General features: G+C 48.9%; 1 protein-coding gene across 2 annotated transcripts in view; it reads left to right on the top strand.

Annotated features, from left to right (window-relative positions):
* The window catches only part of ABCC1 (ATP binding cassette subfamily C member 1 (ABCC1 blood group)), a 136256-nt gene that overhangs the window by 60627 nt on the left and 54082 nt on the right, over positions 1 to 21547 (top strand). For both annotated transcript variants that reach the window (XR_014296030.1, XM_082644056.1), the window contains exons 8-12: positions 9076 to 9306; positions 9985 to 10162; positions 11388 to 11549; positions 14516 to 14608; positions 16883 to 17086. Coding sequence is in view for 1 of the 2 variants with exons in the window: in XM_082644056.1 (XP_082500182.1) it covers positions 9076 to 9306; positions 9985 to 10162; positions 11388 to 11549; positions 14516 to 14608; positions 16883 to 17086 (868 nt within the window). In the remaining variant the exon portion in view is untranslated. The remainder of the gene's footprint in view (positions 1 to 9075; positions 9307 to 9984; positions 10163 to 11387; positions 11550 to 14515; positions 14609 to 16882; positions 17087 to 21547) is intronic.

Raw genomic sequence — 21547 nt, 5'->3', positions numbered from 1 at the left:
GGAGGGCTGCTTCCCTCCTCCGAGCCACGGTTTGCTCATCTGCAGAATGGGGTAGAGTCTGGCGTGTAGCTAAGACAATTTGGGTGGGAAAGAAGAGAGAAAGATGTCAAGTGGGAGAACCATTTTGTTTGCCATGACCTTTGGTGAGCGTGTACCTGGCTGTGTGACCCTGCCCTCCCCGAGTCAGTCTCATTTTCCCTGCTTCTCTCCGTCTGGCATCCTGAATGTTCTTGCTGTTTTAAATGTTTTGGTTCAACACGCCACGTCAACTACTTCTTGAGGTGTTCAGCCTAAGAAGCCCCATTTGACGGTGATTTGGGCTGTACTGGATTTTTGTTTTCCAACAGCCTTTATTTTTTGGAGCAGTTTTAGATTCACAGCAGTTCTGAGCAGAAGGTGCAGAGACAGGTGCACCCCTCCCCCGCTGTCAGCATCCCCCATCGGAGGGGCACATTGGTGACAACCCATGAGCCCACGTTGACGCAGCATTGTCACTCCGAGTCTGTGGTTTACATCAGGGTTCACTCTCGGTGTCCAGGATTTCAGACTCTCACCGATGAGAGCTGCATGCCAACCCCGAGCTCTGTCATCGGGTTATTTGGGGAATCAGGCCAGGGCCTCCCCAGCACATACCTTATTTCATCAAATATAGGACGTCATCAGTTGTGCGATGCATCATTATTTTATGCACCAGTGAGAAAGAGAAACGGCTGCCGATTAAACCAGGACATGACATTGACATAAGACGCATCCTGCGTCCAGAGGAGCCGGAAGAGAAATCACGAGGGATTTGGTGGCAGGGGACGGTGTTATTACTTCTGTTGTCGTTACGGGGTTGGGCCTGTTGTCCACCTTGGAGAGCTGGTTGACGGGAGCCCAGCCTGGTGTGTGGCCCCGCAGAGCAGCTGGCCTCCCAGGAGAGAGGCCCAGGCTCTAGGTCCGATTCCTCACCTGTTGCAGGAGCGCCCAAGTTCCAGGTCTTCACTCAGGCCGAGGCTGTGGATGGGAATGTGGGACATCTGTGCTGGCCACCAGGACATCAGCAGAGGACTTGTGACTCTGTGCCGTGGCGCGTTCGGGGTGGCCACGGACAGAGGAGAAGTTGTCCCTTGGAAGGCGGATTGAGCTTGAGCCTCTGTGGTTGGGCGTTGTGAGGAGATGGCCGGTGCTCTGTGCACACACGGCTCTGGACGGGTCCCATGTCTGTGACCCAGTTGGAGGTTTTCAGGCAGAAGTGCCGTCTCTGGTTCCCTTCGGCCTGACCTGCAGCCCCCTTCCTGATGAGAAGGCTGCGTCCCCAAGCCTCGCTGACTGCTTGGCTCCGTCTCCTTCCCACGTTGGGTGGCAGGGGATGCCCACCGTGCTGTCCCCTGGGGCTCACCCAGTGAGCCGGTTGCTGCAGATGTTATAGGAGGGGCTGGCAATGAGGCTTTGTGGGAAGAGGACTGGCCGTACAGCATAAAGCTCCATCATGGGCCTGGCCCTTCGTTGATTCGTTCAGCAGATGCAGTTGATTACTGCTGATGTGCTGAGTGCAGTTTAGGCCCTGGGGGTTTAGAGTGGAACAAGATAGACAGGCTCCTTGTTTGGTGCCACTTACATTCCATGTGGGACACAGGGAGTTGGGAGTCACACACACTGTTGAGAAACTTTGAAGAGCCTTAGTGTGATGACAAGATTAAATGGGGAGATGAAGGTGAGAGTGACTGCGGGAGCTGATGCAGGTTTGGTGGTCAGGGATGGCCTCTCTGAACAGAGATTCGTGTCAAAGGAGGGAGTGAGCTGCGTGCAAATGTGGGGAAAGGGCTTTCCATTTCACGGGAACAGCTAGTGCAAAGGTCCTGAGGTAGAGGTGAGTGTGGCATGCTTATGGAGCAGCAAGGGGCCCCGTATGGCTTGAGTGGAGTGAGAGGTGGGGAGAACAGGAGGAGATAAAGTAGGAAAAGTGTTTGCAGGGATCTCATAGGCTATGGTACTGGCTTAGGGGTTGATCCCAAATGCGGTGAGAAGACTGCTGGGTTTTACACAGGGCAGCGGCATGCCCAGAGTTCTGTTTTATATCAACCAGTTAGGCTGTGCTGGGGAAGGTGGTTTGTGGGGCGAGAGTAGGGGCAGATGGGTCAGTGGCTCTGTTCCCAGAGGCGTGAGCCACATCTGGCCCTGTGACCCCTGTGGGCATGGGTGGGGAGGGGAGAGTCCTGTGCTCTGGGCTGCTGGGTGCCCCAGGGCTCCCAGGAAGCAGGTGACCTCGGCCTGGGTAGGAGGGCTACCTTGGCTTCTTGGCCTCGGGTCTCAACCTCCCCACCCCCGCCCCCAGTTCTTCTCCTCACCCCTGAGTGACTCCTCTCGGGAGTCAGGTCTGAGCTGCTTCCCCTGCTCCCCTGACCTTTGGGTTTTAAAATCCAGTACCTCATGAGTTTTCATTAGATGATTTTGAGTTTAACAAAATGGAGTGGAAATTTCTCGACTTATGGCCTCCCATAGGTTAAGGCCATTTTGGACCGTGGTTCCTGCTGGAATGACTATAAAATGGTTTGGCGGCTCTGGAAAAGACTTGGGCAGTTTTTTAAAAAAGTTAAATAGTTATGATACCACCCAACCATTCTACTCCTAGGTGTACACCCAAGAGAACTGAAGACATATGTTCATAAACTTTTACAGGGATGTTCATAGCAGCTTTATGTGTGATGGCCAAAGCTGGAAGTAACCCAGACAACCATTAACAAGTGAATAGATGTGCAAATCACGGTGTAGCCATGCAAGGGAACACTTCTGAGCAAAACAACAGAATGAACTATTGGTACACTCAGCCACATGAAAATCTTTAAATAATTACGCTGAGTGAACGAAGCCAGGCAACAGTACATACTAGGTGATTCCATTTATATACAATTCCAGAAAATGAAAGCAAGTCTGTAGTGACAGAAATCAGATCAGTGGTTGCCTGAGGTAGGGGGAGGTAGTGAGATGGGAGGAGAAATTACAGAGAGGAGAGTTCTTTGGGGGTGATGGGCGTGTTCATTATCTTGGTTTCCCTGATGGTGTGACAGGTGTGTAAATATGTCAGAACTCATCAAATTGTACACTTCAAATGTGTGAACTTGATTTTACATCAGTTATACTCCAATAAAGCAATATATAAAAAAGCAGTAGTGTTTAAAGAAAAGGTGACCATTTTACTTAATTGTGTCTATTTCATAAAGGAGTGCAAACAGCAAATAACAAACAAAAACAAAGAAAACAAAATGCTCCAAAATACAGGTGTTAAGCCAGCCTTTCAGACCCATTACCCCCTTGAGTAATAAAGATATTGTAACACCTCCTTAAATGTACTTTAAGGAAATATATAAAAATAACCCACTCGTGTATCTTACTTTAAAAATCAACAAAGTGTTCTTGTTCAACTTTAACAGAAAACGAAAAGGCAAGGGATTTGTAATAAAACGTCATCCATGTATGTCTGTGTGTAAACGCGCAGGTACATGCTAGAATAGAGAATGAAGAATCGCTGAGTGCTCATAAGTGGAGCCTTCTCTGTGGCAGCGGCAAATCCTCACCGACCCAGTCTTGCGGTTGTGGAGATCAGAACCATCATCACCCTCGTGGACAAGTTTTTGCAAAGTGGTGACTCATGCTTGGCAAATTTCTGAACAGAACTTAATTTGCACACTGACTGCATTTCTGAAAAAAATCGAGGTATATTTAAACTTGCAAAAAAAAAATACACTCTGTGTATGGATTTAGGCCAAAGCTGGAGTTGAGAGTGTAGATTTAGGTGATTTTGGGACTTCCCTGTCTGTTCAATTGTTAAGATTCTGCACTTCCACTGCAGGGGGCGTGGGTTCGATCCCTGGTCGGGGAACTAAGATCCCACAAGCCGTCGGTGGTGGCAAAAACAAACAAATAAACAAACAACCCCCCCCATAGATTTAGGTGATTTTAGGCAGGCTCTTCACCTACATGGATGCCTGGTAGGATCTTGTTCCTTTGGGATGGTCCTGTACTCAAAGAGGGTCTGGTTTCTGGCGCAGTCATTGTGACATCAGAGGGTGAGAAACCCCCTTGACAGCCTGTTTTTGAGAAACAAAAAGCACTCTACGACAACAACAACAAAAAGGGAAAGGATGATCTTGAGTCATTTGTATTTGTGCTCAACACAGTCAGAACCCTGCCAGGGCTATACCTTCCTTGCAGGGCTGGAGGGGTGGGAGTGGGGAGGTGACTGCCATGCCCATCTGTGGTTTCCAGAACTGTTATCCCGTATATTGTGAGCTCTAAGGAGAATGAAAATGTGAGTTAAGGATGTAAAATCCATTCTCTGCAGTTGTAGGTCAAATCTGCCCTTCTGTGTTATACTGGGTGTTATGGATCAAAGACAGTGCTCAGAGTACATCCAGAAAATTTAGTTTTAATTGAGCTATGATCTTTATAAGTTTGAGATTTTTGCCTTTGCCTCAACATTAGAGATCTTATTTGTTTAACAAATTACAAACAAAGCCTGCAGTAGCTCCTCATGGCCCTTTGGTTGGTTCACGCACCTCCCAGTCTGCTCTCTCAGCCCTGCTCTGGTTACTTGAGGTTCTTGGAAGGGCTGCCTCACCTCTTTTCAAAATCTCTTAGTTCCAGGCCTTGCTCATCCTGTTCCCCCTGCCTAGCGCACCCTTTCCCTCCCCAAGTGGACTCGATCCCTCATCATGCAGGTCTCAGCTTTGATGTCCCCTCCTCCAGGAAGCCCCCATGATAGTCCCCCTCACACAGCTGATCGTTTCTCTCACGGGGCTGCTCGATGGTGGGGCTCTCCCCAGGGCCCGGCCCAGAGCAGGGCGTTCGTGGAGGAGAGAGCAATGGGCACCTTTGCCCATATCGAAATCCCCTGGGTAAGCAAGTTCCTTTTTCTTCCCAGCCTCCAGCTTCCCCACCCCTTCCTGTTCCCCTGTCCTGAGCAGTTTTCTTCTGACTCAGACCTTCCCTCTCCAACTTTCCTTTCTTTCCCAGCCAGACCATTCAGGTGCCCTGCTTTCTTCCTCACCCTCCAGGAGCGCTGGCTTCCCTTGGAGGGCTCTTGTTCACTGGGTATTTTTTCTCTCCTGACTCGGCCGTAGCTGGTCCCTTCCACTTCTCTAGACCCCTTCCCCCCAGACCTGAGCCTTCCTCCTCTCTGCCCTCCTGAGACCTTCTCCCTGGCCCTTTGGCCGCCCGTCTCCTGGCCACAGAAAACAGTCTGGGTCAGTGGCAGCCCAGGCAGGCCCAGGGCCAGGGCCCAGCTTAGGACGTGGTGCAGAAAATGAATGCGGAGGGGGGAGCGACTCAGCCACTCCCTGCCCCCCTGTCCTGCCTTCTTGTCCTCCTTTCCAAGAGGGCATGTGTGTGCTGAATGAAATCATACTAAAATCCTCGCCAGAATCCCAGCTTCAGGGGAAGTCAGTAAAGTGAGCAGGGAAAGAGCTTACCCAGTGACACTGACACCACGAAAAACAGAAATAATCCTCTGTGGTTGGTGGAATGACCCCCCCCCAAAAAAAATGATGTCCACATCCTGATCCCCAGAACCTGTGAATATGTTACATGGCAAAGGGACTTTGCAGGTGTGATTCAGTTCAGGATTTTGAGATGGGAGACTATTCTGGGTTATTGGGGTGGGCCTGATGTCATAATCACGAGGGTCCTTATAAGGAGGAGACAGGCGGTGAGAGAGAGAAGATGCTGAGCGGCTGCCTTGGAAGGTGGAGGCAGGGGCCACGTGCCCAGGTGTGTGGGCTGCTTTTTTTTTTTCTTTTTTTTTTTTTTTGGCTGCGTTGGGTCTTCGTTGCTGCGTGCAGGCTTTCTCTGGTTTTGGTGAGCGGGGGCTACTCTGTTGCAGTGCACGGGTTTCTCGTTGCGGTGGATTCTCTTGTTGTGGAGCGTGGGCTCTAGGCGCACAGGCTTAAGTAGTTGCAGCATGCGGGCTCAGTAGTTGCAGCACATGGGCTCAGTAGTTGTGGCGTGCGGGCTTCAGTAGTTGTGGCACGCGGGCTCAGTAGTTGTGGCTCACGGGCTCTAGAGCGCAGGCTCAGTAGTTGTGGCGCGTGGGCTTAGTTGCTCCACAGCATGTGAGATCTTCCCGGACCAGGGACTGAACCCATGTCCCCTGCATTGGCAGGCAGATTCTTAACCATTGCGCTACCAGGGAAGTCCCTGTAAGCACCTTCTAGAAGCTGGAAAAGGAGGAAACAGATTCTCCCATGGATCCTGCAGGCCCACCTTAGATTTCTTTTTTCTTTTTTTTTTTAATCTGTACAAATCAAGCATTTTATTTATATAGCAAGGAAGCACTCCTTTAGTCTCCATTTAAATACCATACTTGAGATTTAAAATGACAGTTGGCAGTGTACTAAAGGATGCTAAATAAGACTTCATCCATATTGCTTTGGATATCTTGATATTTTGTTATATTTTCCATCATTCATTGGAACAATTAGTTCAGCTTCCTAGAAACATTTGAACAGTAGTTAGATGTTTGCCCAATAACCCAGTACCCTCCAGGTTTTTGAAGTGAAGAATGTTACTTGTGCCAGTCAGAATCTGATACGAGTTAAATAATGACGGCTTTGCCAATAAACAAGAATGTACGCTTCCATGACTAGGAAGGGAGATTTCCACAGCTGACAGGTCCTAGAGATACATGGAGCCACCTTAGATTTCTGACCTCCACAACTATGAGATGTTAAATTTGTGTTTTTTCAAGCCATTGAGTTTGTGTTAATTTGTTGCAGCAGCCATAGGAAATTCTACAACTTCACCCAGAGTTTAGATTTTATTCTGGATGCAGTGGGAAGCCAGCAGTGGAGTTGAGGTTGGGGTGATGCGCTTCAGGAGGATCCCACTGGCTGCCGTGCAGGGACTTGGTTGTTAGGGAACGAGAGTGGAAGGAAATGGGGGGAGTGGGGAGGAGGCCCCGGCGATGGTCACTTGCGTGGGTCAGAGGCTGTGGTGATGGAAAACGTGGATGGATGACTGCACGCATCCCGGGAGTGGGATGGACACAACACGTGCCTGACTGGAGCTGGGAGCTTGGAGGAGAGGGGTTCAGGGATGATTCCCATGTTTCTGGTCCTCTCCTGGGGTGAGGAGCATCGAGGGGAAGGATACGGACTTGACAGAGCCCAGACCAGTGCCCACGGTTTGGAGTGGGGACGGAGGAGGGAGCCCAGGCAGGCTGGGAGGCTGTGGTCTCCAGGAGGGCGTTTCAGTTGGTCCAAATGGTCAGATGTGGCTTAGATGGGAGAGGCAGGAATCCCCTGTGATTAAACGATGTTCAGTGAGCTCATGCAGCGGATGATTGTGTCGGGTGGACGATGGGGATGAAGCTTGGGTGCACATTTCAGGGATGGAGCCCACGTTTGGCCTTTTGAGGATGTTGCTTTGACTGCATTTTGGGAGAGGGAAGCTGTATGTGTTGCCTCATAACAGGTCACCCCCAAACATAGCAGCTTTAAATAAGAATGAACATTTACTATGTCACACAGGGTCTCTGGGTCAGGGGTCTGGGATGGGTCTAGCTGGGTAGTTTTGGCTCGGGGTCTGTCATGGCTGCAGTCCTCTGAATCCTTGACCGGGGCCGTGAATCTGCCTCCACGTTGCACATGGTTGGTAAGACTGTGCTGGCTGTTGGCAAGGTCTCACCATGGGGGCTTCTCCAGGAGGCTGGTGGAGTGTCCTCTTGACCCGGCATTTGGCTTTGCCCAGGGTGAATGATCCATGAGAGGGCAAGAAAGAAGCCACAGTGTTTTCTGCAACCTAATCTTGGGAGTGACACTCTCTCTTCATCATTTCTGCAATATCCTATTACAAGTGGGAGGGGACTTCACAGGGGCATGTATGAGGGTTCCGATTTCTCAACATCCTTGCAGACCTTGTTGTTATCTGACTTTTTGATGATAACCGTCCTAGCGGGTGTGAAGCAGTATTTCATCCTGGTATTGATTTGCATTTCCCTGATGACTTAAGATGTTAATTAAGCAACATTACATGTGTTTACGCCGTTCGCATGTCTTCTTTGCACCTTTTATGGTTGGGTTGTCTTTTTCTTATTGAGTTGTAAGAGTTCTTTCTTTGCTCTAGTTACAGGTCCCTTATCAGAGTTTTGATTTGCAAATACTTCCTCCCATTTTGTGGGTTGTCTTTTCGCTTTCTTGGTGGTGTCCTTTGAAGCACAAAAGTTTTTTATTTTGATGAAGTTCAGTTTATTTTTTCTTTTGTTGCTTGTGCTTTTGGGGTCGTATTTAAGAATCCATTGCTAAATCCAGGGTCCTAAAGTTTTGCCCCCTCTGTTGCCTTCCAAGAATTTTATAGTTTTAGCTCTATGTCAGGTCTTTCATCCAATTCGAGTTAATTTTTGTATATGGTGTGAAGTAAGGGTCCAACTCACTCTTTTGCCTGTAGCTATCTATAGTTTCCCAACACCATTTGTTGAAAAAACTATTCTTTTCCCATTGAACGGCCTTGGCAACCTCATCAAAATCAATCAGGTTTATTTCTGGATTTTGAATTCTGTTGCATTGATCTCTGTATATGCTCAACCTCATGCCTGTCTTGATTATGGTTGTTTCATAGTAAGTTTTGAAGTCAGGAAATGTGAATTCTCCAACTTTGCTTTTCTTTTTCAAGATTGTTTTGGCTATTTTGGATCCCTTGAATTTCCATATGAATTTTAGGATTAGCTTCTCCACTTCTATTAAGAGCCAGCTGGGATTCTGATAGAGATTGCACTGAATCTGTAGGTCATTTTGGGGTTGGCACTTTTCTGTGCCTTTTACATATATTAAGTCATGTATAGCTGAGGTAGGTCCTACTATTTCCCCATTGTACAGATGAGGAAACTAAGGCCTAGAGAGGTTAAGGCACTTGCCTAAAGTCACACAGCTGGCCAGGATCCTGAGTCTGTGGTCAGAGTCACCATGCTAAGCTGCTTCTCTGCAGCGACTGGTTTTCTTTGGCTAGGCCTCCCTGTTGTGGGGGCCTTCTCCGGCCCTCTCCTGGCCGGTGGGCTGAGTGCCTGGCAGACCCCACAACTGCTCCTTGCTCCTTGTGTTCCAGACAGCCGGTGAAGATCGTGTACTCCTCCAAGGATCCCGCCAAGCCGAAAGGGAGTTCCAAGGTGGATGTGAACGAGGAGGCCGAGGCTTTGATTGTCAAGTCCCCCCAGAAGGATTGGAACCCGTCCCTGTTCAAGGTGTTATACAAGACCTTTGGGCCCTACTTCCTCATGAGCTTCTTGTTCAAGGCTGTGCACGACCTGATGATGTTTACCGGCCCAGAGATCTTAAAGTAAGGCCTCTTCCCTCTCAGCCGGTCAGCTCTTCACGTCCTTGACCTTCCACTTGCGACACCCTTCACCCTCCCTTAGGGTCACGTGGCATGCTCCCGAGGGCACAGGGCCAGGCCTCTACATCCTTACCTGCTTTGCCTGATGCTTTGCTTTAATACAACCATCTTAATTAAGTCCATGTTGGTTGCAAGTAACAGAAACCTTACCAGGCTCCCCTGAAGCCAAAAGGGGGAAGATAGAGGATTATCTTGGGAAACCAAAAGCAGGGAAATGTCAGATTGCATGAAAGCTGCAACCTAAACCCAGAAAGGAGGTCATCTCTCTGTTTACGTCCCTCCCTCCCTGTTTCTGTCTGTCTCTTTGGTGCCACATGTTCGTTCTTTTTCCCTCCCTCCGCCCCTTGTGCTCTCTACTTGGTCACTTTTGGGTGATGAGGCAGAGATCAATGCGAGAAGCCCGGGGCTGCGCGCCCTGCCGTGATTACTACCCCCCCCCCCGCCGCCGCCCCAGCATGGGCATCGCCACGTGGGTTGGGCTTCCCATCCATAAAACTGGCGTTGAGAGTGCCTGCCTTGCCTGGCTCGGGAGAAGGTCACCCGCGGAAGCCAGAGGACTTGTCCCCACGTGCACCCATTTCGCGGTCTTTCACGTGGGGCTCTGTCCCTGCTGCCCCACAGGTTGCTCATCAGCTTCGTGAACGACAGGAAGGCCCCAGACTGGCAGGGCTACTTCTACACGGCGCTGCTGTTCATCAGCGCCTGCCTGCAGACCCTCGTGCTGCACCAGTACTTCCACATCTGCTTCGTCAGCGGCATGCGGATCAAGACCGCCGTCGTCGGGGCTGTGTACCGGAAGGTGGGCCCGCGGAACCCCTGGGGGCTTGGCCGGGTCACCTCTCAGGCCCAGCTTCTGGACCAGTGGCATGATGGTGGCCTGAGTGGCTGCGGGCGGCAGGGAGTGACCGTCAGGCCTGAGAGCTTAGCAAAGCTGATCCCAAGGGCGAGCCTGTGGTGTGTCCGGGAGCCCTGGGGTCAGCTGAGGGTAATTGAATTTCTTAGATGGCACTTGATTTGGGGAGATCCAGGTTTGAATCCGTGCTCTGCTGCTAACAGTCTGTGTGTGAGTGTGTTCTAGCTCTCCATCTGAACTGAGCAGATGGTATGTTCCTTGGGTGACAGATACTCAGCAGGTATCTGGGCACGGGCAGCCTTAAAGGACCTGGATTACCTGCTCGGTCCCTTCATTTCTTAGCCTCTGGGCCATGTGGGTTAAGAAGAGACTATTCAGCAGGTAGTCAGGAAAGATGGACTTGATCGTTGGCTCTCAGCCCTGTCTGCAAGTTAGACTCACCCGGAGAGCTTCAGAAACTTCCAAGGACCAGGCTACACCCCAACCAACTAAGTCATGATCTCTGAGGGTGGGACCCAGGCATCAGTATTTCTAAAACTCCCCAGGTGACAGCGTGAAACCATCGAGAGCCAGGATGAATGTGTCCCTCCAGAGCATGTTTGGCGATGCCTGGAGACATTTTTGATTGTTATGGCTGGGGGTGGGGGCATCTAGCGGGTGGAAGCCAGGGATGCTGCCGGACATCCTGAAATGCACAGGACGGGCCCTCAGAAAATTAGCCTCAAATGTCACTAATGCCAAGGATGAGAAACCCTGGCTGAGACCTTGGTCCTTCAGGGTGATCTGGGGACCAGCAGCGTCAGCATCTCCTGGGGGCTTGTTAGATATGCAGAGTCCCTATTCCAGTCCTATGAAATCAGAAACTGCATCGTAACGAACTCCCTGGGGGTGCGTACACACTCAAGTGTGTGAAGCCCTGGTTTAGGCGACCTCTGAGGTCCCTTCCATACTGAAGAGCTCAGGACGGGGAGGCAGTGAGTGCTGTCGATAAGAGAGTGGGCTTTGTGATGAGACACATGGGCTGGGAAGGCAGATAAGCCGCCAGGAGAGGAGAAAAGAGCAGTGGCCTCTCGACTGTTGAGCTGTCTCCTTCCTCCACGTGGGCCTGGAGGGAGGGCGCTGGGCTGTCGCCTGTCACACTCACCCTCTTTTCCCTCTCCTTTGTCTCCAGGCCCTGGTGATCACCAATTCAGCCAGAAAATCGTCCACTGTCGGGGAGATCGTCAACCTCATGTCTGTGGACGCCCAGAGGTTCATGGACCTGGCCACGTACATTAACATGATCTGGTCAGCCCCTCTGCAAGTCATCCTTGCCCTCTACCTCCTGTGGCTGGTGTGTGTTTGATGTCATTCCCGTGGCGCGTGGGGAGGGGCCTCCCTGTGTGGGCATTGGGGGCGAGTGAGTGGGTGTCAGTGATAAGAACCTCTGTAGCTCACTGGCACTTCTTGCTGTCATTCACATTTTATTTTCTGGCCTGTCAGCCAGTTCCTGGATATTTTATTACTTTCTTCAGTTGTTGGGTTATGTTCTCCAGGGTGGCATGGTGTTCATTTGCATTTGTCTCTTCTTGACAGTGTATGTAATTAACAACCCTATAACATATACATTGTATTTCTCCCTCTGTATCGTCCCAAATGCTAACCAAACTCATTTATTCACAAGTCCCAAATTATGTTGGTTAAGAGTCTCTTGGTTGCAGGGGATAGAAATGCATCTTAGAGTAATATAAGCAAATAAAGGGAATTTTATGGGTGCATGTAACTGAAAAGTCCAGGGTCTGGCTTCAGGTAGGGATGGATCCAGGACTTCAAGCAGTGCTGTAAGAATTCAGTCTCATACTCTCATCATTTCTTAGCCTTGTGTTTCTCTGAGTTGACTTCATTCTCAGTGGGATTTCTTCAAATGGCTTCCGTAGTGTTGGGCTTATATCATCTTCACAGATAGTGGTGCCAGAGAAAAGAGATTCCTTTTTGCATTCCTCTTTGTCTCAGCCGGGTCCCAAGGGGCGCTCTGATTGGCTCGGCACAGTCCTATCCACATCCCTGAACCAATCACTGTGAAATAGGCAGGGTTCTCTGATGGGCCACCCTGGGTCACATGCTCTCTCTCATTGTGGAAGGGGTGGAGGTGTGATTGACAGCCCTTCCACACGGGGAGGGGCAGTTCCCAAAATATAAAGATGACAAGCAAAGATGCTTATAGCCTAATATGTGCCTTATCCTGTTCTACCCTTGGGCCTTTGCACGTGTCTTTCCTTCCACCAGGAATTCCCTTTCCTCTTTCCTCCCTACTGATGGAATCCCACCCAAACTTCAAGGCTGTGACAAATGCAGCTTCCACTGATTCTTTTTCCCTCTCAGTTAGATGGACTTCTTCCATCTAGTAGATGTCTTGGGGCATCTACTTCCCCAGAAAGTGCTGCCATAGAACACTTCTTTTAGAATTGCCTTCAGGGTTGATTTGTGATCCACTACAAAATTGCTTTATTTTAGATGAGAGTTGCTGAATGTGTTAATGATATCTGGGGCCGGATAATTCTTCCTTGTTGAGGGCTGTCCTGTGCATTGTAGGATGTTTAGCCGCATCCCTGGCCTCTCTCCATTAGATCCCAATAACACACCACCTCCCCTCCCCCACACTCCCACCACCGCTTGTGACAGTCTCCAGATGTTGCCAGATGTCCCCTGGGGGAATAGTCCTCCCTGGTTGGGAACCGCTGCTTTAGACCAAAAGCAGGATTTCTCTATTTGACAATCAAGAACACGACATAAGATAATGGGGGACAGCGTGGCTCTGAAATCAGGCTGCCTGGGTTCAGATCCTGCCTCTTCCAGACCTTATTCCTTAATGTCTCTAAGCCTTGGTGTTCTCGTCTGTAAACTGGTGATAATAAGGGGACCTCATCATAGTGATGTTGGGATGATTGAATAAATCAGCACAGGTTAGTGTTCCCTGAACAGTACATGGTACAGCGACGTGCTTGGTGTCTTTAGTTACTATGATTTGCTCTCAGAATTGATTCCCAATGCTTTAGATTGTTGGTAGAAATCCCCTTCATGCTTAGAGGTGGATTAATCTTCACTGGGCAGAGATCCATCACAGAAACAAGCGGTAGCAGCATTTTTTTGGTAACTAGGACTGGAGACCCCGAGGGTGCCTCCTTGGAAGGGACTAACACGCTTACCCTTTAGTTCCATCTGTCTCAGCTAAGCAAGTGTGCACTGGACGGACTTCGTAGGCTGTCTCTTTTTATTTGTGTAACTTGGAAGTTGAAAAATGTTGATGTGTATCTTGTCTCAGTCATGACCACTTAACCTTTCTGAGATGCAGTTTCCTTATCTGCAAATGCGATAATAGAACAGTGTACAGGATCTTATCTACAAGTCCCCAAATCAAAGAGCTCTGAAAATTGAAAGTTTTTCTTAACTTATTTGGTGGCAAGGCTTGACTTGAACTGATGTGTGATTTATAATTTTGCTTATCCCTCTCGTGGGAATATTCCTATTTTGCTACTGAAAAAAACCATTGCATTTGCTTCTGGAGCACTATGCCAGGGCCCTGTGGAGGTGCGATATACAGGCATATCTACCTGTGTCAGGGGTCCCCGAGACCCCACCAGGTTCGTGATTTGCTAGGAGGACTCATAGCTCTCATTTATTACAGCAACATTAGCAAAGTTAGGAGGGAACCGAGGACAAGCTTCCAAGAGTCCTCTCCCCCTGGAGTCACACAGGATGCACTTAATTCCCCAGCAACAAGTTGTGACAGTTGTGACAGCACACGTGAAATGTTACCAGCCAGGGAAGCTCAGGAGAGACCCTGTGCCCGGGGTTTTTATTGGGGGCTGGTCACACCGGCAGCCTCTGCCTGGCACAGACCAAACTTCAGACTCCCAGAGGGAAAAGGGGTTAATCAGCAGAAACCATATTGTTCATGCAAACAGTTTAGGCGCAGTGAGTCACTCTTATCAGTTCTGAGAATAGTGGGAACCCTCCCAAAATCCAAGCACCCAGGCGCCAGCCAAGGACCTTTGAACAAGATAAGCCGTCAGGTGGGCCGTGTTCACTGTTTTCTGCTCCACATCCTGTTACCTTTCTGAAATCTTTAAGTTCTCATTTGCAAAACTCAATCTGGTCCCAAGGGTTTCGGATAAAGGATTGTGGCCTTGAACATTCTTACAGGGTTTGTGGGACCCCAAGGGATGCTCCCGGATAAATCTGAAAAGTCATGCGGCTACACTGGGTGGCTCAGCCTGTGGAAGCCCCGTGCTAAGGCCTTTGTTCTTGTTCCTTCCATAGAACCTGGGCCCCTCTGTTCTGGCTGGAGTGGCTGTGATGATCTTCATGGTTCCCCTCAATGCAGTGATGGCCATGAAGACCAAGACCTACCAGGTAGGGGGTGTGTCTGCACAGGGCTCCAAGCTGCACCCCTGCCTAAGGCCTTTCCACTTGGGTGTTAGTTGAGTTCCTTCTGCACAGGCCTTGGGGGTCTCAGCCTTGTCTGCCTGTGGGAACCCCCTGGGGAGCTTTAACAAATACTGATGCCTAGGCCCAATTCCGGAGATTCTGATTCATCTAATGTGGGTGAGACCTGGGCATTGGGAGTTTTTAAAGCTTCCCAGGTTATTACATTGGGTCGCTGAGGTTGAGAGCTCCCGAAATAGTTAGACCTCATGGGCCAGTGACTGAAGTCCCATCTGTGACCCTCCAAGAGATTCCTTATTTCCCATGGGTGTATTCCTTTCTGTGTGTGTGCATTTTCAAGAGCTGAGCAAAAATCACCCCTTGCTTTTCTCCCCATTTCCTTATGCTGGTCGCAGGGTTAAACTCCTTATTTTCAGAGATACTTCGTATTTTTAAAGTTTTTAAATACTCAAGTAACAGAGTGAATGCCTTTTCATTATAAAAGAAAGTTCAAGTAGTATAAAAGTGTATAGATTAAAAGGGCATGTCCCCTTCCCTGTCCTCTTTTTTTTTTTTTTAATTAATTTTATTTATTTATTTATTTTTGGCTGTGTTGGGTCTTCGTTACTGCACGCAGGCTTTCTCTAGTTGCGGCGAGCAGGGGCTACTCTTCCTTGCGGTGCGTGGGCTTCTCATTGCGGTGGCCTCTCTCATTGCGGAGCACGGGCTCTAGGCGCGCGGGCTTCAGTAGTTGCGGCACATGGGCTCAGTAGTCGTGGCTTGCGGGCTCTAGAGCACAAGCTCAGTAGTTGTGGTGCATGCGCTTAGTTGCTCCGCGGCATGTGGGATCTTCCCGGACCAGGGTTCAAACCCGTATCCCCTGCATTGGCAGGCGGGTTCTTAACCACTGCGCCACCAGGGAAGCCCCTCTTCCCTGTCCTCTTAACACGGTGAACACATTGAAGCAAATCCTTCTAGAACTTTTTATGTGTTTATATAGAGATCGGACTGACTATATAGTTAGGCTTGGTGTGTATATGTGTGTGTGTGTCATGGTGTTATCACCATATATATTTTAACACAAACAGGCCCGTTTGGCAGAGTGATTTTATCGTCCGACGCCATGCCTGGGGGATCTTTCTGCAGCATGCCATGTGGTCTGACTTCATTGTCTTGAACTCGTGCCTGATGGTTCTTAACAGAGACAGGCCAGAGTTCATTCCTCTGCTCCCCCACTGATGGCTATTTATGATGTGCCTGTGGAATTTCAAATGAGAGAGCTTGGCCGCGCTGGTGATGCCGAAGGAGAGAAGAGTTGCAGGACGTGGGGCTGTTGGAATGAGGTTTGGGGAGGAGGGAGGAGAGGCGTGGGAGGGGCATGGGGCTGTGTCGCCTCTTAGCCTCTTCCCTGAACGGCCCACCTCTGAAATGGCTTCAGCCTCTGGCTTTGACCTCATGTTGCTTAAACTGTCCTCTTCTGTGACCCAGGAATGACATAACACTTAATAATAGGCTTCTCGTGAGCAGGACTAAATGCACTTGAAAAGCTTAGAAAAGTGCCTGGCGTAAGGAAAGTGCCAGGTGGCATTAAAAATATTTAATAACTGGGCTTCTCTGGTGGCGCAGTGGTTGGGAGTCCGCCTGCTGATGCGGGGGATGTGGGTTCGTGCCCCGGTCCGGGAAGATCCCACATGCCGCAGAGCGGCTGGGCCCGTGAGCCATGGCCGCTGAGCCTGCGCGTCTGGAGCCTGTGCTCCGCAATGGGAGAGGCCACGACAGTGAAAGGCCTGCGTACCGAAAAAAAAAAAAAAATTTAACAACTGTGCAGCATGGGCACCCAAGTGGTCAGAACCAGTGCTGGCTGGTACAGAAACACTTCAGTATTTTAACAACCATGTACTGCCTGAAAAGCAATAAAGAAAATAAGAAAATGGAAGAAAAAAAATATCATCTCTCGATTTAGATCAGCAGAGTAGGGCATGTAAGGTTTTTCTTGCCTCTCTTCCTCCCTTCCGAATTTAAGAGGTTTCTCTGATGTCAAATTTAATGTGATTCGAAGCAGGTTTTTTTCCCTTGAAAAAAGAATCCCTTGGAGTGCTCTCAGGGTCAAGAGTTAGGGTCCGTAGGGATTGCAGGCCAGCTTTCCCACCCCTAGGACAGCCCATTTTTAATAGGTGGGGTTGTTGAGTGTTGGTCTGATGCCAGGGCCAGAAGTGAGCAGCCAGCCCCGAGGTGTGGTATTGACTGCTCCTCTCTTCGAAGGTGGCCCACATGAAGAGCAAAGACAATCGGATTAAGCTGATGAATGAAATTCTCAATGGGATCAAAGTGCTAAAGCTTTACGCCTGGGAGCTGGCATTCAAAGACAAGGTACTGGCCATCAGGCAGGAGGAGCTGAAGGTGCTGAAGAAATCTGCCTACCTGGCCGCCGTGGGGACCTTCACCTGGGTCTGCACACCTTTCCTGGTGAGTGAAGCCAAGTTTATCCTGGCCCACATTGTTTGATGTTTTACTGTGTTGTCATGCCTAAATATTTTTCAGAAGTCACTGTTTCAGCAAGTCAGCAAGGCTTTCTCCAACCACTCCTTTTTAATAGTGCTACTCCCACCTTTTGTTTTATTCACAGCATTTACAACTTCCAGCCCAGGGATACTCGAAGTAGCTAGTTCAGGAACTGTTGGTTACAGGTTCACGATAACATGAGAAGTTTGTGGTGGACTGTAAACTTCTGCTGTCTGCTTCCTTCATTGAGAAAGTTTTTTTTTTTTAATTAATTAATTAATTTTATTTTTGGCTGCGTTGGGTCTTCGTTGCTCCACGCGGGCTTTCTCTAGTCGCGGCGAGTGGGGGCTACTCTTCGTTGTGGTGCGTGGGCTTCTCATTGTGGTGGCTTCTCTTGTGGTGGAGCACAGGCTCTAGGCGCGCGGGCTTCAGTAGTTGTGGCTCGCAGGCTCTAGAGTGCAGGCTCAGTAGTTGTGGTGCACAGGCTTAGTTGCTCCACGGCATGCAGGATCTTCCCGGACCGGGGCTTGAACCCATGTTCCCTGCATTGGCAGGTGGATTCTTAACCACTGCGCCACCAGGGAGGTCCTGAGAAAGTCTTGCTAAGAAAAAAAAATGTCAGTGAACTACATGCGTGCTTGGTGCCATAGTTGAGCTACATTACAGTATCAGCTCCTTATCTACTGTCATCTGGTCACAAACTGTGGATTGGCAGTGACCTGTGGACCACACTTCAAGTGGCAATGCCAAACATACTCTGAAAGTCACTTATTATTTCATGAATTGTCTGCCTCTCTCCACTAGAATGTCAGCTCCAGGAGGGCAGGGATTTCTTCTGTTCACTGCTGTATCCTGGTGCCTAAAATGGTGCATAATAGGTGCTCAACAAATATTTGTCATTCACTGAAAAAAATTCAAACTGTACAGAAAGTTATGAAATGAAAAGTATATTGTCCTCCCCTCCATCTGTCCCTTTCCTCCAAAGTGACAGTTTTGTATGTCTTTTTAGGGAAAAAAATTATGCATATAGATATTTTTTAAATATTTGTAATATATTCACATGGACTCATACTTACATGGTGTTCTAGACCTTTGGACTTGATATGTAACCTCTCAGTTCATGCATTCAGATCTGCTTCGTCTGTTTTAATGATGTATGCCTGTCCAGAGCATGGATGTGCTATAGTTGACTTAACCCATCTCTCATTGCTGGCCTTTTAGGCTGGTCCCTCTTCTTTGCAGTTATGACCCACACTGCCCTGGATGTTCCCATATGCATGTCTTGGGGTACTGTAATGGGTCTATCCCTAGCTGGCCAACTTTGAAAAGTTTAAAGACAGTAGTGTGAGTTAACTATTTTCCAAAGCTGGCCCCAAACCAGGAGACAGTATGGACTGTGGAAACCCTTTAAGCTCAGTTGACAGTTGAGCATGGTTATGGAGGACTTCAGATCATGCCCCCCACCATGTTTATTTTTTCTCTCTGTCTTTGTATTATTAACTATGTCATTCTTTTTAAAAAATGTTGTGCTAATAAGTATTATTTAGCTATGTTGGCAAACATATATTCTTATGGGAAGTTCCTATGACTAAAACCACACATTTTCATAAATTAGAAACAGAATTTTCTGTTAGGCTACCATCCGCTTCATCACAGCCGAGTTGCAGGTGGAATGTTGAAGGAAACTTCTGCCTTTTCAGTGTTTGTCAAAGTGTATCCATTCTGACACTGGATTTTGTTAGGCTCAGCTTAATGTCTCGCAGAGTCTTAACCCGCACACAAGGCAGTGTGGTGGAAATCAGTGATGCTCAAACTTGTGTGGGCCTCCCAGTCACCTGGAGGGCTTGTTAATAAAATGCAGCTCACTGGGCCCCACTCAGAGTTTCAGATCCAGTCGGTCTAGGTGGGCCCTGAGCATTTGCATTTCTAACATGTTCCCAGGTGCTGCTGATGCTCTTGGTTTGGGATCCACACTTTGTCCTCAACAGTGGGGCCCATGGACCAGCGGCACCGGCATCACGGGGTTGCTTATTAGAAATGCAGATTCTCAGGCCTCACCCCAGACCAGGCTAAGACAGACCTGAGTATTAGCAATCTCCCCCTGGGTGATTAGTATGCACATTAAAGTTTGAGAAATGCTGGGGAAAAGGAGGAGTAAGCAAACATTTTCTGTATAGGACCAGCTAGCGAATATTTTGGGTGTTCTGAGCCGTGCGATCTCTGTTGCAACTGCTCATCTCTGCCGGTGTAGTGCAGGAGCGGCTGTGGATAACACGGAATGAATGGGTGTGGCCGTGTTCCTGTAAAAATTACTTTATAGACACTGAAATCTGAATTTTTTACACTCTTCATGTGTCATGAAATATTTTGTTTTTTTTGATCCTTTAAAAATATAAAATCCATCCTAAGCTCATGGGCCCAGACACAGATGGGTAGACCACAGGCCATAGTTGGCTGAGCCCTGGCTTAGAGGAATGGAATGTTTTGCTGAGAGTCAGGACCCCTGCTGAATTCTCCTGCCAGCTCATGGTGTGACCTGCAGCGGTCATTTCACCTCCCTGCCTCTGGGTTTTTGAGCGTGAAAGATGAAGGGGTTAGGCCCCAGGGATGTGACATTTGAGCCCTGCCCTCCCCCACCCGCATACCACAGCAGACACCCCCGGTCTGTCGTGGTGCTCTCTCCCATGGAGTTACGTTCAAGCAACCCTCCAGGTGACCGCTGCCAATTGACTGGAGTTGGCCCAAGCAGCGACGTCTCTTAGCTGTTCTGAGATTCTGTGTTCCCTAAGATCCCCTCCAGCTCCCCTCCAGCGTTCCAGGCTGGAAGGGTCTGCTGCCTGATTCTTTTCATACTCCAGTCTCTCCAGCTTTCCCCAGGTCCTTAGCGACTCTCTTGGTTTTTTTCAAAAGTAAAAATATAAGACTGGATGGTATAGAGGATGTTCATTCTATTTTTTTAAAACTGTTAAATAGTCTCTATGTATTAAATACAGCTGCTAAATAGTCCTTATTGTATATATGATACATTTAAATTTAAAAACAGAAAGTAATGCATTCGCATGGTAAAAATAGCTAAAGCTGTTCCAAAGAGGGTCTGCAGCTGAGTTTCTCAACCCCAGCGCTGCTGACATTTGGGACCCAATAATTCATTGTGTCTTTGTTGTGGTGCTGTCCTGTGCATTGTAGGATGCTTAGCAGCATCCCTGGCCTCTACCCACTAGACGCCAAGTGGTACCTCTCCCCCCCCACCTCCCCAGTTATGACAATCAATTTTTGGGGGGGGGCGGGTAGGAGTTTATTAATTAATTAATTTATTTATTTTTGCTGTGTTGGGTCTTTGTTTCTGTGCGAGGGCTTTCTCTAGTTGTGGCAAGCGGGGGCCACTCTTCATCGCAGTGCGCGGGCCTCTCACTATCGCGGCCTCTCTTGTTGTGGAGCACAGGCTCCAGACGCGCAGGCTCAGTAGTTGTGGCTCACGGGCCCAGTTGCTCCGCGGCATGTGGGATCCTCCCAGACCACAGCTCGAACCCGTGTCCCCTGCATTAGCAGGCAGATTCTCAACCACTGCGCCACCAGGGAAGCCCATGACAATCAATTTTTGATTGCCTCCAAACATTGCCAAATGTCCCCCAGTTGAGAGCCACCGGTCTGTAGTGAAAGGCACTGCTCTTTCTCTCCGCAGACCTCCATCACCTAGCTTCCTTCTCCATACTGATTTCTTTTGTGTATTTCCAGAGAGAAGCCTGCATGTATACCAGCATAACATTGACTATATGCAATAAATGTAATCAAACTTAAACATCTCTTTCACTTACTTTACTTTTATGCAAGTGATAGCAAGTCACACAGAAATTCAAGGCATTTGGATTGTATTTTTTAAAATAGGAAAAGATCTGCAGTCAGAAGGGTCAGGCAATAAGGTTTAGTCGGTGGGTTGTGTTACACTTAGGACGAAGGGGGCCTTTCCCCCTTTCCCCGTAACCCTTTGCTCTGTACATCAGATCCTCTGACAAAACCTGCAGTTTCCAGCTTGTCACCCACACTGCTAACCCTTCCAATATCATCTTCTGCCCTGGCTTCCATTAGGAGGCCACAGCAAGAGATGCTTAAGAGTGGGACTGGCTTTTCTTGACCTTGAATTTGCCATTAAGTTTTTGGGTGATGATGGGCTTCCAGAGACGGTGTTGGTTCAGCTGTTTGGCATGAAACAGATGAGCCCAGGGGTCAGTCGGGGACCTTGGCCCTGACCGAGACACTGAAGCCTCTGACTACATTAGGATAAAATATGTGGCCTTTGGTTCCCTTGGAAGGTGTTTGCGTGTGCTTTCCACTGGTGAATTCCTGCACTTCAAGGATGATGTGGTGTTTACCCACTGGTAGGTGTGATGGAAGACAGAGGCCTGGGGAGGTCAGGCAGGAATGGGG

The sequence above is a fragment of the Mesoplodon mirus genome (genome assembly GCF_964341445.2).
Source record: "Mesoplodon mirus genome assembly, chromosome: 15".
NCBI classification, from domain to species: Eukaryota; Metazoa; Chordata; class Mammalia; order Artiodactyla; family Ziphiidae; genus Mesoplodon; species Mesoplodon mirus.
The sequence above is the reverse complement of the archived record's forward strand: the minus strand, read 5'-3'. Positions and strand labels throughout refer to the sequence as shown.